The 14,863-nt window shown below is 42.2% G+C and overlaps 1 protein-coding gene across 5 annotated transcripts in view; it reads right to left on the bottom strand.

Moving 5' to 3' along the window:
* The window catches only part of LARS2 (leucyl-tRNA synthetase 2, mitochondrial), a 101,756-nt gene that overhangs the window by 77,449 nt on the left and 9,444 nt on the right, over nt 1–14,863 (bottom strand). The window contains exon 4 of one of the 5 annotated variants that reach the window (XM_084858121.1): nt 13,174–13,274. The exons of 3 other annotated variants lie outside the window; for them this stretch is intronic. In XM_084858121.1, coding sequence (XP_084714247.1) covers nt 13,174–13,215 — 42 coding nt within the window. In that variant the 5' untranslated portion in view covers nt 13,216–13,274. Of the gene's footprint in view, nt 1–3,335; nt 3,503–13,173; nt 13,275–14,863 lie in introns of all 5 variants that reach the window. One more of the 5 variants, XM_084858123.1, reaches the window with a different exon arrangement.

Raw genomic sequence — 14,863 nt, 5'->3', positions numbered from 1 at the left:
CAGAGCAGGTGGTGTTATTTCCAGAGAGCTCCTGAATCTCTTTTTCTAGAACATACACTGGGCCTACCTAGTTTCTGTCAATGGCTATATGAATATGCAGACTGCAAATACAGAAAGTATATACCAATGGTACATTACTTGGACATCTTGATGAAATTCTGCAATAATGTTCTTTATATAAAAGCATGTGGGAGGAGGGGGAGGAGGAGGAATGAGACAATAACCCTTTTTGGAAAATAAATTAGTTTTTAAACAACAACAAAAAGAGCAGTGAAACCTTGCCATCTGTATAGCTTCTGCAAAGTAAAATGGCAGATACTTGATTATTTTGCATAATTCATTCCACTAGTTATGGGGAAGTACAAACTGCTAAGCAAAGACCAAAGGCCCTCCAACTGACTTCTACTCAATAACCTTTCGCGCTTAATATTATTTAAACTGTTATTATTGCATAGAATCCCCTACCACCATGGTAGTAGGTCATTTTTCTTAATGTTTAGCTTAGACCTATCTGAGTTGGCATTTATGGCATCTGCCGTAAATGCCAGCTTAGATAAGTCTCAAGCTATGTCTGCTAGACCAGTGCTTTGTGCATTGACAGCACTGCAAGCAAATGGGCTCTGCAAGAAGTCATGTGGCTATTCAAAAGCCAGAACCACATCTAGGAAGCATAGTTATTAATTTATTTAAAGCATTTTTACTCTGCTCTTTAGCTGAAAAAGTTCCCGGAGTGGCTTACAGATCAATAAAAGACAGCCCTTGTCCTCAGGCTAACAATCCACAAGGGAAGACACAACACAAAAAGCAATTGGGATAGTGAGGGAAGAGGAAAATGGCAAACTCAGGCACCAGTTCTTAGAGTTACAGAGTTCTTATAATGACTGGCAGCGAAGGATGTTTTGTGAGTGGAGGAGGCAAAAAAAGCAGGTCTCTCAGCAGAGCCAGTGGAGTTGCCCTGCTTCCCATCTCTCCCTCTACTGCAGCCTCTGCTGCAGAATATGGAAGGAGACATCACAACCACTTGCACAGTAGTTATACACAAAAACACATGAGGAAGAAATACATCAGTTTACATATTCATAAGGAAAATGAGGCTCGCTCTCATACACACGAATACACAGCCCTTTACATTACATTACAGCTTTACAAAGGTTTGTGCTGTAATTGGCCTAAATTGTTCAGACATAACTGGAACATATCACAATGTAGTTTAAAATCAGAAGCAAACAATGACTTAAAATGGAGAAGTTAATGTAACACATTAAGAGAGTAATCCTATGGCCCCTAGACAGTGTCTGAGGGCCCACAGGATTTTTCAGATTCCTGGATCCGAGGCTGGAGACAGCACTCCAACCTCGGACCCAGGAGTCTGAGCTCCCCTCCCCATCTCCCTCACAGCTGGTGCAGAGAGATGCTGCTTCTATGCAAACCCAAGCTCAGAGAGGAGGGAAAGGTGGGGGCGCAGGTGGGTGAGGAGGGGGAAGGAAGCCTCCTTCCTTCCCCCTCCCCAACGCCTCAGCTAGATGGGTGAAAACGCCCATCTAGCTATATAGCAGAGCAGGAGGTGCAGTGCGCCTCCCACTCTGCTTTGGATACTCTTAATCCTCAGAGTTCAAAGGCTTACAAGGTATCAAGGGCAGATCTAATAGGACTGCATCCTTAATCTATCAAAGTAATGTATCCAGCAGTGCCAATTGCAAATATTAAGTCCTTTATTATACATTGGTGTTGGTGTTGTTAAAGACTTTGCTATTATAGCAGAGTTATAGATGTTGTTGGATTGCAACTCCCATCATCCCTACCACCGTCTGCCACCACTGCCAGCATTTCCCAAACTAATTTGGCCATGGAACACTTTTGGGACTGAAATATATTGACCGACCCCAAAAATGCTGATCTGCGGGCATATGGAATATTCCAAGATAAAGTGGTGGCTTTACCCTAACCCTAACTCTTAATTAACAGAGTTTACAGCTACACCCAAACCCTAAAAATTAATTTGTAGAGACTAGAGCTGAACCCAAGCCTTAAAAATGTACAGAATGTGGAGCCCTAAAAAATTAATTTATAGACCGAGAGCTGTACCTAAGCCCTAAAAATTAATTCACAGAGCGTATAGCCGTACCCAAGTTGTAAAAAACTTGTTAAAAAAATTACCTACCTTCTGGCTGATGCTGCTGTCTGCTGAGGGTCTGGAAGAAGTAGAGGTTTGCAGGCTCTCCCCTCCCTCCTCTCTCTCTCTCTCTCTCTCTCTCACACACACACACACACACACACACACACTCTGCTCAGCGTCTGCTGCTGCTACCTACAGAAGAGACTAAGGCTTGGCTCCAGACTCTCTTCTCTAAGAGTGTATATCCTGAGCCCTGGCTTTGGCTGCATACAGTACTCATGTGATGCAGATGCTTCTCTCTGTTCTCAGGACCACCCATAATGGCTGTTCTTAGGGTCACCCATAATAGAGGGCTGTGTGTTCTCAGGGTCTGAGGAGGGATGGGGTGTTCTGTCTTCCTCATTGGCTCCAGCGTGCACCTCACAATCGCAACCTTTACAGTCTAAATACTATTCAACTAAGTATTTTTGATACATGCATAATTACATATTTAATATTTTAGAGGGAAAATATCACTAGCATCAAATTTTTCTCATGGAACCGGTATTTACATCACATGGAATACCAGGATTCCATGGAACACAGTTGGGGAAACACTATTCTATGCCGGCTAGGGTGATGGCAGTTGCAGTCCAACAATATCTGCATAGCATCGGAGGCCACAAGTTGCCTACCCCTTGTATTATAGCAACAGATGTTTTATAAGAGCAATGGCTTTCTTACAAATATAAATGTACTACCATAAAGCACATGCAATACCTAGAATTACTTAACCTTTTATACAGTGATTAGCAGCAGGAACTAATCACTGCTTTATTAAAGATAAGTGATCAGATCTCCAGGTCTCTGAAAAGTTCACTGTGAGACATAAGCCACCACTGATGAAGAATTATTAGTCTTAACAGAATGTTTATACTTGTCTATATATACAAAAGAAGGGAAAACTCACCAGACTGTAGCCTTTTTTATTTGGTCTGCACATTAATATACCTACAGTATAATCTAGGTATATTCACAATATAAAGTAATGCAGTAATTATTGCCTTCTTTTCCACCAGCAATAAGTCATTTTACTTAACATTAAATCAGCTTAACGTCTGTTCCGGGTAAACTGGTTGAAAGCATTATTAAAGATAAAATTAGTAATCATATAGAAGGACAAGCCCTGCTGAATAAGAAGCAACATGGCTTCTGCAAAAATAAGTCCTGTCTCACTAACCTTTTATAGTTCTTTGAGAGTGTCACTAGACATGCAGACAGGGGTGATCTGGTAGACACTGTTTACTTGGACTTCCAAAAGGCTTTTGACAAAGTCCCTCACCAAACACTCCTGAGCAAACTTCGCAGTTATAGAATAAGAGGACACATCCTCTTATGGATCAGTAACTGGTTAAAGAACAGAAAGCAGAGAGCAGGAATAAATGGTAAATTCTCCCAACAGAAGGAAGTAAATAGTGAGGTCCCACAGGGATCTTTATTGGGACCAATGCTTTTCAACTTGTTCATAAATGATCTGGATTAGGAATGAGCAGTGAAGTGGCCAAGTTTGCTGATGACAACAAATTATTTAGGGTGGTTAAAACAAAAGGGATTGTGAAGAGCTCCAAAAGGATGTCTCCAAACTGGGAGAATGGGCATTCAAATGGCAAATGAAGTTCAATGTAAGCTAGTGTAAAGTGATGCACGTTGGGGCAAAAAATCTCAACTTCAGATATAACCTGATGGGATCTGAGCTAGCAGTGACCAACCAAGAAAGAAATCTGGGGTTGAGGTGGACAACCCGCTGAAAATATCAACCCAGTGTGCAGTCGCTGTAAAACAGGCAAACTCCATGTTAGGCATAATTAGAAAAGGAACTGAAAATAAAACTGCCAATATCATACTGCCCCTATACAAATCTATGGTGCGACCACACTTGGAATATTTTGGTAGTTCTGGTCACACCACCTAAAAGAGGATATTGTAGAGCTGGAAAAAGTGTAGAAAAAGGCAACTAAAATGATCAGAAGCTGGAGCATCTCCCCTATGAAGGTTACAACAGCTGGGATTGTTCACCTGGAAAAAAAGGAGGGTAAGGGGGACATGATAAAGGTGTACAAAACTATGCATGGTGTGGAGAATGTAGATAGGGATACTTTTTTCTCCCTCTCACATAATACTAGAACCCAGAGTCATCCTATGAAGCTGGTTGGTGGGAGATTCAGAACAGATAAAAGGAAGTACTTCTTCACACAGTGCATAGTTAAACTATGGAATTCACTAGCACAAGATGCAGTGATGGCCACAAACTTGGTTGGCTTTAAAAGGGGGTTTGACAGATTCTTGGAGGAGAAGGCTGTCTATGTTCATCAGTTGCTGGGGAACATGGGCAAGAGGGTGTTGTTGCACACGTGTCCTGCTTGTGGTTTCCTGGATGACACCTAATTGACCCCTGTGTGAACAGAATGCTGGACTAGATGGACCCTTGGTCTGATCCAGCATGGCTCTTTTTATGTTCTTACTTTACTCCTTTGCCAATGCACCAGAATCTCACACATTATTACAAACAATGGGTAAAAACGGGAAATAATTTTAATGACCAACACTGCACAGTACAATGTAGATCTAACAAACACGGATGTGGTTTTTCCTACATTTAAAGTGGGTGTCAATTAAATGTCATATTCCTCTTTCCTGAGATTATAACAGTATAACAGAATTCCTTTTGGCCCTACAATATGTGAGCAACCTGCTTGCTCCAAACATAAGGGTGGAATGACACACTATAAAGAACATGGGGCTACCACTGAAAATGATAGCTCTGTGTCACGTTCCTGAATCCTCTATGCAACACCTAGTTCACCTTACCCTCTGATATCTTCACAGTTTGCATCTTGCTGCCCAACTTCAATTACTGGCTGCCAGTGACAGGGGTAGGGAAGTTAAAATTGTAACCAAATCAGGACATGGAGGAGTAGAAGGGGAGATCTTTACAAAGGGCTGCCATTTTGGGTGGAAGCCCTGTATTCTTTGCAGTGCATAGTTCTGCCCTCAGCTGATACAGAAACTGGAAAATTCACATTTAAAATCCAAAGTCTGCAGTGTTATGAAATGTTTAGATGAGTACCATGGGTCCAGAGACATGTATGTATAAAACTGGTCAGTCAGCCTGGCCTATTTCAGAAACTGATAAAGCAGGGCTGTTGTTGTTTTTACAAACAAAAACATGTAGAATGATGTCACAATTATACATGACTAAAGTTATCACAGGCATTTCTTTGATCACCTTATTAACAAAATTTGAAAAATGTTACCACTGACTTTGGTTCAGATGTTTCAAAGAAAAACATAGATGTACATAGTTCAAAATGTACCTTTGAACAAAAAGGGTATACTTGGGTGCAAGTAATTTCAATTTACATTCAGGACCAACAGGGCTGGGAAAGCTTAGCCTGTAACTTTCTGCAGGTTTCACATGGCTATTAAAATCACACACATACAATATACACATGTTCATATTTCTCTCTCAACAAGATTTATTTTAAATGTCACAGGACGATCAGCACTCTTTTTCTGGCCCTATTTAACATTATTCACATATTCCACTGGAAGTGTTAACAGAATACGTCAGATGAGCACTTCTGTAAAAGGCTCACCTAGCTTAGAAATGGAAAACAAAGGCAACAAATTCAGTAGGACTTATTTCTTCGTAAACCTGCATAGAGTTGCACTGCATAATTTCCTGAATGTTCAAGATGCTACAACAGCAACTGTGGTGGAACCCAGGATCTGCATTTAACCCAATCTGGAATTGCTATTATGTGGTGGTTTTATATTCACAGTAATCATTCCCTCTAATCCCCTTCATGGATCACTGCCTTGTTGTGGCGAAGGGGCTTGCGTAACTCAGTGAAGCCATAAGCTATGCCGTGCAGGGCCACCCAAAACGGACAGGTCATGGCAGAGAGTTCTGACAAAATATGGTCCACTGGAGAAAGAAATGGCAACCCACTCCAGTATCCCTGCCAAGAAAACCCCATGGAATGTATCACAAGGCTAAAAGATATGACGCTGGAAGATGAGCCCCTCAGGTCGGAAGGTGTCCAATATACTACTGGGGAAGAGCAGAGGGAATTTCCAAGTAGCGCCAGAAAGAGTGCAGTAGCTAGGCCAAAGCCAAAAGGACACTCAGCTGTGGATGTGTTTGGTGGTGAAAAGAAAATCCGATGCTGTAAAGAACAATATTGTTTAGGAACCTGGAATGTGAGATCAGTGAATCAAGGTAAGCTGGAGGTGGTCAAACGTGAGATGGCAAGATTGAACATCGACATCTTGGGAATCAGTGAACTCAAATGGACAAGCATGGGTGAATTTAATTCAGGTGAACATCATATCTACTACTGTGGGCAAGAATCCCTTAGAAGAAATGGAGTAGCACTCATAGTCAATAAAAGGGTGGGAAAAGCAGTACTGGGGTACAATCTCAAAAACGATAGAATGATCTCAGTACTAATCCAAGGCAAACCATTCAACACCACAGTAATTCAAGTCTATGCCCCAACCACTGAGGCCGAAGAAGCTGAGGTTGTTCGGCTCTATGAAGACCTACAACACCTTCTAGAACTAACACCAAAAAAAGATGTCCCCTTCATCATAGGGGATTGGAATGCTAAAGTAGGAAGTCAAGAAATCACCGGGATAACAGGCAAGCATGGCCTTGGTGTACAAAATGAAGCAGGACAAAGGCTAATAGAGTTTTGCCAAGACAACACGCTGATCATAGCAAACACTCTTTTCCAACAGCACAAGAGGCGACTCTACACATGGACATCACCAGATGGTCAATATCGAAATCAGATTGATTATGTCCTTTGCAGCCAAAGATGGAGAAGCTCTATACAGGCAGTAAAAACAAGACCTGGAGCTGACTGTGGCTCAGATCATGAGCTGCTTCTTGCAAAATTTCGGCTTAAATTGAAGGACGTAGGGAAAACCACTAAACCATTCTGGTATGACCTAAATCATATCCCTTATGAATATATAGTGGAGGCGATGAATAGATTTAAGGGATTAGACCTGATAGACAGAGTGCCTGAGGAACTATGGACAGAGGTCCGTAACATTGTTCAGGAGGCAGCAACTCAATGCATCCCAAAGAAAAAGAAATGCAAGAAAGCCAAGTGGCTGTCTGATGAGGCTTTACAAGCAGCTGAGGAAAGAAGGGAAGCGAAAAGCAAGGGAGAAAGGGGAAAATATATCCAACTGAATGCAGATTTCCAGAGAATAGCAAGGAGAGACAAGAAGGCCTTCTTAAATGAACAATGCAAAGAAATTGAGGAAAACAACAGAATGGGAAAGACTAGAGATCTCTTCAAGAAAATCGGAGATCTCAAGGGAACGTTTCGTGCAAAGACGGGCATGATAAAGGACAAAGAAGGCAGGGACCTAACAGAAGCAGATGAGATTAAGAAGAGGTGGAAAGAATACACAGAAGAACTATACAGGAAAGATCTGAATGTCCCTGATAGCCATGATAGTGCGGTCACTGAACTGGAGCCGGACATCCTAGAGCGTGAAGTCAAGTGGGCCTTGGGAAGCATTACTAACAACAAAGCTAGCGGAGATGACAGTATTCCAGCTGAGCTATTTAAGATCCTAAAAGATGATGCTGTTAAAGTGCTGCACTCAATATGCCAACACATTTGGAACACTCAACAATGGCCACAAGACTGGAAAAGGTCAGTTTACATTCCAATTCCAAAGAAGGGCAATGCCAAAGAGTGTTCAAACTACCATACAATTGCGCTCATTTCACATGCCAGCAAGGTGATGCTCAAGCTAGGCTTCAGCAGTATGCGAACTGAGAACTACCGGAAGTACAAGCTGGGTTTCGAAGAGGCAGAGGAACTAGAGACCAAATCACCAACATTCGCTAGATCATGGAGAAAGCAAGAGAATTCCAGAAAAACGTCTATTTCTGCTTCATTGACTACGCTAAAGCCTTTGATTGTGTGGATCACAACAAACTCTGGCAAATTCTGAAAGAGATGGGAGTACCAGACCACCTTACCTGTCTCCTGAGAAACCTGTATGAGGGTCAAGAAGCAACAGTAAGAACCCAACATGGAACAACCGATTGGTTCAAAGTTGGGAAAGGAGTACGACAAGGCTGTATATTGTCGCCCTACTTAATTAACTTATATGCAGAGTACATCATGAGAAACGCCGGGTTGGATGAATCACAGGTTGGAATTAAGATTGCCAGGAGAATTATTAACAACCTCAGATACGCAGACGATACCACCATAATGGCAGAAAGCAAAGAGGATCTAAAGAGCCTCTAGTTGAGGGTGAAAGTGAAGAATGGAAAAGCTGGTTTGAAACTCAACATGAAAAAACGAAGATCATGGCATCACTTCCCGGCATATAAAGGGGAAGAAATGGAAGCAGTGACAGATTTGACTTTCTTGGGTTCCAAGATCACCATAGACGGTGACTGTAGCCATGAAATTAAAAGACGCTTGCTCCTTGGGAGGAAAGCTATGGCAAACCTAGACAGCATAGTAAGAAGCAGAGACATCACCTTGCCAACAAAGGTTTGTATAATCAAAGCTATGGTTTTCCCAGTAGCAACATATGGCTGTGAGAGCTGGACTATAAGGAAGGCTGAGCACCGAAGAATTGATGCTTTTGAACTGTGGTGCTGGAGAAGACTCTTACGAGTCCCTTGGACTGCAAGGAGGTCAAATCAGTCCATCCTAAAGGAAATCAACCCTGACTGCTCATTGGAAGGACAGATACTGAAGCTGAAGCTCAAATATTTTGGCCACCTAATGCGAAGAGAAAACTCACTGGGAAAGACCCTGATGCTGGGAAAGACTGAAGGCAAAAGGAGAAGGGGACGGCAGAGGATTAGACGGCTAGATAGCATCACCAATGCAATGAATATGAAATTGAGCACACTCCGGGAGAGAGCGGAGGACAGGAAGGCCTGGCGTGCTATGGTCCATGAGGTCACGAAGAGTCGGACACGACTTAACGACTGAACAACAACAACAAATCATTCCCTCTAATAATGAACTCGGGTAGCTGGGTGCTGAGGAGGAAAGTTTTCAGACCTTCCCAAGGAACACAACAGGCTGGGGGTCTTCTGACACTATAAGCCTTTATTAAGCACAGCATGGATGGATCGCTTGATCAAAAGATCCTTTCTGAACAGAGCATACTAACATGGGTGAATCTCATAGATAGGAGGTCCACAGCTTGGTACAGATAAGCAGTAAGTTAAATAGTTTGCATATTCTTGTTGCGCCACAGCTGTCAGCCAATCAGATACTGACTTGCTAGTGGGGGCTACTGCAGTTGAAACACATACATACAGGGAACAAAACCTTCCAGCACAGTTTTCTTACCTACTTACAACATTCCAGCTTTATAACATCCCAGCACATCCTCTTTATCTGCTTACAATGCCTCTCCCCTTTCCCACTGGTGACAACGTTTGAAACACTCAGAGGGAGGCCTGTCTTTTCAGCTGCAGCCTGAACAAAACTACAGTTTTTCTCTCTCAGTGCCAATCAGTTTGGAAGCTAAACGGGGCCATCCAAAAATGTGGTAACGGTTTCTACAAATTCAGGGGGCCTTGTTAGTACAAAGAAGTATACAAGTTGGTAAATTAAAAGACAATTATTTTAAACAAACGAAAAAAGCCCCGTGAGTTTCCAGAACCACAAAAGAATGTTAAGGGCATCTGTATAAGAATATGTTAGTGTAATTAATGCTTATTACTAGAGATCTACCAGACCGATTTTGCTCATTTTTTTTTTAAACTGAAGCCTGAACAGGTAGTCGTGCAGAATATTTTGAAACTTTTAAAAAATTCAAAGATCAATCTTTAACAAGAAAACAGTATGTTTATTTGCTCCGTGCCAAACAGTCTCCTACTGCTTAATGGTTCCATGCTGCTTTATTTTGTCTGCGCCAAACAGCACCTGATCTGACATCACGTGTGTTTGACCTCCATTACCTGCATCCTTCCCCTTTCCTTTTTTCTGTTTCTGTTTGGGTTTGTTTTTATTCATTTGGCTTCACAGGCACGCTTCACAGCATGCTGTTAGGCCTCGAGGCAGTTGCCAGGGGCAATGGCCACACTCCCCCCCACCCCCACCCTGGATTGTACTCTTTTGAACTGGACAAATCAGAGAGTGAGGAGGGAGGGGCTGCTGCTGCTCCTCCCATGATACCCTGCACATGGGTGGGTTTTGTGTATTTGTTGTACATTTTATTACATTTTATACTCCTCCTAAACTCTTGAGTTCCTCTGGTACCAATCTCTTATTCCTAAGATTACCTCTGTTGTCTCATGCCTATAACCATGTGGAGCAGGATGGGGAGAGATCACATCATCTTTGGAATTCATTGCCTCCAGATACCTGTACAATTCCAGCCCTCTCACTCTTTAAGAAGTGTGTCCAGGCATAAGTATTTTCACATGCCCTTTCCAATTAACCGAGATATTTTAATTTAGTGTCTCTCTTTACCCATTGTCTTCCTTTGTGTTTATTTAAACTGTAAGCTTGTGGGCTAGATTTTGTGGCTCTTGTTCTATGCTTTTGTACTGTACGGTGCCTTGTTTTCTTTTAGCCTCTTAACAAATATCATCACTATAGTGAAGCACTACTGCTACCTCCTGTAAAAGCTCAGCACAAAGATAGAAAATACACTCCCTTGTGCTGAACTGGACTTGGGGGAAGGGTTGACAGCAACACAAAAATGGCTGACTAGTAAACTAAGCCAAAATTTGTGGACACCTGTATATAATTGTTATATTTAAATGTACATTCTGTGAGCATTTGTGTAAAAAGAAATATTCATTAGCCTCTGGAGCAGATGTATTTAGCCATTACCATAGAGATAAATGGATTGTGTAAAATACACTAGTAAAATAAATTGTTTCAAGTCCACTGTCATTTATCCATAGATTAATCTCAGAGGCAGATGTATTTATCTGTTGCCATGGAGACTAATGTAGTCTTCAAACCACATTAGGGAAAAGCATGGTTTCCAATTCCATTGTCTCTTAACTCTACGTCGTGAAAAGATTTTAAAGGTGTTATAAAAATGCACTTTTCCAAACTTATAATAGGCCAGTCTTCAAAGAGAACGCTGTTATTCAAAGAGACCAAGTGCAAATAAGATAAGAGCAGGGCTGGAACAATGATGCTACAATCTCAAAGAATAAAATATCCTGGCAAAATTGCAGAGACAGTTCTCCTAATTCAAAAGAAGCAAAGGAGGAGAGGAAGAAAAACATAGAAGATAACATATGGATTCTCCCACCAGTTCCTCAGTGTCTGAATCACTGTCCTTTTCTATTGGAACTCACAGCAACATCCAGTAATACAGACATGCAAGTAAGAAAATCTACTGAATTTCTATTAGGACTGAAACATGGGTTAGCTGATCAGTTAGATTAAATCGATTAAAAACATTTCAATTAACTAAAAAAGTTCTGGGTTAATTGGTCACCAGATATAACCTTTTAAAAATATTCTACAGATGGCGAGCACCATCTTAATAAAGGCATATGTTCCTCTGTGAGACAAAGGGGGAGAGTGCTGTGACACATGCAGGCATCTTTTAAGAACAAAGTATGTGTCTCCCCCCCACCAGAGCTATTGCACATGAGAAAAAGCAAATGTAGTAGAATAAAACTCAAATGATTAATGCTGCAATTCTATGCACATTAATCACACACGTGATTAATGCTGCAATCCTGTGTACAGAGTGAGAATAAGCCTTGTTTAATACAATGGGACATACCTCAGAGAAAATACACATTAGATTATGCTATAGTATTTCTTTAGTCAGATGACAACCCTAATTTGCATGTTTTTCTTAACTTGAACCTGTCAGTTTCCTTAGAAGGAAAGCACCAATGCATCCTTAACCAGCTTACCAAATGGTCTGTTTCCAGTGAGGTATCATCTTAACAGTCTGAACTCCACTCAACAGGACTGATCAATCACCACAAGAAGAACCCTTTCCAACAAAGGGTACTTCCAGATGGAGACCCCAGTGCTACCAATCACTGCTCTTCTGTGTAAACTACAACTGGAATTGTAATTGACTATCCACATTTCAGGGGTCTAGTGCCTTTTTTTTTTTTTTGGTGTGTGCATCTCACTATATTCCATCCACACACTGGGCATAACATAGCTATGTGGGCAGTATTGTCCCCACTTCTCAGTAGTTGCCACACACACCCTTCTCCTGGTGTTTTGAAGTGGGTGTTTCTTAACACCATTTTAGCACCTTGGTGTTTGTGTACAGTTTTTGAAGCAGTGCAACTGCAAAAAATTTAAAAGATGACAAGGCAAAAGGACTGCAGCTAAGCTTACTTCTGAATAAACATGGTTCAGATCAAACTCTAAGTCCCATCAAAGAGAATGCCCAATCTCTAGTCAATTTCACAACCCAGTCTAGTCAGACAACCTGATCTAGTCAGTTTCAACAACCAAGCTAGAAAACTTGTGGGGTTGATTGTCCTTGCTTGTTAGTTGTGCTATTCTACCACAACACAACTGCAAAAAATTATGGTAATAATAATTTTAAAGAATAGTGACTGCAGCATACAACTAGAGGATTGCAGCCTTACAGGATTACAGCCAGAACGTACGCATCTGTACTTAGAAGTCAGCATTGCTGTTTCCAATGTAATCTCCTAATTAAATAGCTAACTGAAGTGTTCAGATGGAGGAAACCTCATTCCAGGAAGCAATTAATTACAGCTGAGAGCCAGTAGATCAGGGGAAAGAACTTGCAGTACAGGACATGAAATGGCTCTGAAACCAGAAATGTGCAGTAAGCAACAGAGAAAAGTGGGGCATTTCCAACACATCCTCCACCTTCCCCAGGGACAACTCATCCCACTACATTTCAATCTCATATTTTCCTATCCAGACTTGCAAAGAGATTGCACTGCTATTATTCTCTTTCCCTCTTTAATGGATGTTTTAGATTATGAAAAAGGATGGAAGTAGCAGTGGGAAAACACAGCAGGATTACAATTGGCTTACCACATCAGCTGGACCTCCTGTAAAAACACATGAAGGAAGCATGGTGACTGCATATTAAAAGCCTTGTCTGGAGGCACCAAAGCTCACTCAGCACAGAAGCTCTACAGGGTAGCAGAGGAGAAGAAAATAATTATGGTCTCTTGCTGACCCAAGTTTTCTTTTAACTTTTAGGTTACTTAGGACCATAGAAAGCAACCTTACACCAAGACAGACAATTGGTTCCTCTAGTTCAGTGCTGTCTACACCGAGCCTGTTACTGAGGAGCTCATCCTCACTGCTATCTCAAATATATTCCTTAGCATCTTGACTCTAGAAGCTTCACTCTCTCTGTGAGACTGTGCAAAGCAAAATCTTACGCAGGAGGCACAGAGAAAGGGAGCAGCAGCATACACCAGCTCTCCTCTTTTGACAGATGGTGTGTCCTAGTATCAGCACCTAAAGAAGTGTGCTAACATCTAGATGTAGGCAAAAGCCTTACTCTATACCTAGTCCTTCTGTGTGCAAGCCATCCTGGTGCACCCCTTTATTTGGCCTGTCATAGCCCCTGGCAAGGGTAGAGCACCATGCCAGAAAACTAAAGCAATGAATGCTAGCATTAGTAAAGGTTAGAGATCTCCACCCAGGATTTCAACGTGTCGTTTCATTTACACCCTGCACTTTTGCACAAGGGAAGCTTAAAAACCTAGATTTTCTTTTCTATTTTGCACACCACCGTCAGGGTTAAGAACAAGCCTAACATAGATCCCCTTTTGTTATATATGTCCTGAGCGGGAGGGGAATCCCCCCCCAAACCAATATTTTAGAAGGAATTCTTGGTCTTCAGAGAGTTCCATTTTCACCGTGCTACCTACAATTAACTTTGCTTCCCCCTCCTAACACTCTTCCCCAGTTCTCCTTCCTCCGTCATTATTTTGCCTTCAGTATAGTTAGAGACTTAAGAGAACACACCACTGCATGTTCCCTCTTCAACCCTAACCCAAGGGAGACTTGTAGCACAGAAGGCCCCAGGAACCTACAGGGCTCCGCTTGCTAGTTCCATATGGCAGACAACTCAAGCAATGCTAGAGGTCTGGCAACAAGGAAGGCCTCTTCCAACACCTTGAGGAGGAGGAGAACCTCCTTTTCTCCTTTGCTCCAAGAGAAGGAGAAGGCAATATCTCCTTCTCCTGGAGAGGCAAGAGAGGGAATAGGGAATATCTGTGCTGATTCTTTTCTTCTCTCTCCTGCCTCTCCAACTTGCAGGTTTCTCTGCACGTGCCACCCGAAATCCCCTATCTCAAGTTTGCCCCATTGCAATTAGGGCTCTGAGATGTCAGTCCCTAGCACCCTCCCACATCCTTATATGGTATTAAGCGCCTCATCTCCTCTCTACTCATATGCTACTCCATTTTCCCTTGGTTCTTCGTGTCCTGATAGCAGAGTGGTGAACTGCTTTTCTGTCAAGAACTGCACTCCCTCAGGAGTATTCTGCTGGAGGCCACATGCCAGCGGTGGGCAGAACCACTCTCTCTCTTTCTGCCCCTTTTCTCTCTCTCTCTCTCTCTCTCTCTCCCAGCCCTTCATTCTCCCTCCCCTTCCCGCTCACCCAGCAGACTGCCAAGGGAGGCACAGATTGCTCTTGCCAGAAATCTGATGATCACTGACAGAGGGCTTTTGAAATTAGGCCAAGGACCACAAGTTGCCTATGTAT

The sequence above is a fragment of the Heloderma suspectum genome, chromosome 5, assembly GCF_057233095.1.
Source record: "Heloderma suspectum isolate Gila_16-S chromosome 5, 16-S_ref, whole genome shotgun sequence".
Taxonomy (NCBI): domain Eukaryota; kingdom Metazoa; phylum Chordata; class Lepidosauria; order Squamata; family Helodermatidae; genus Heloderma; species Heloderma suspectum.
The sequence above is the reverse complement of the archived record's forward strand: the minus strand, read 5'-3'. Positions and strand labels throughout refer to the sequence as shown.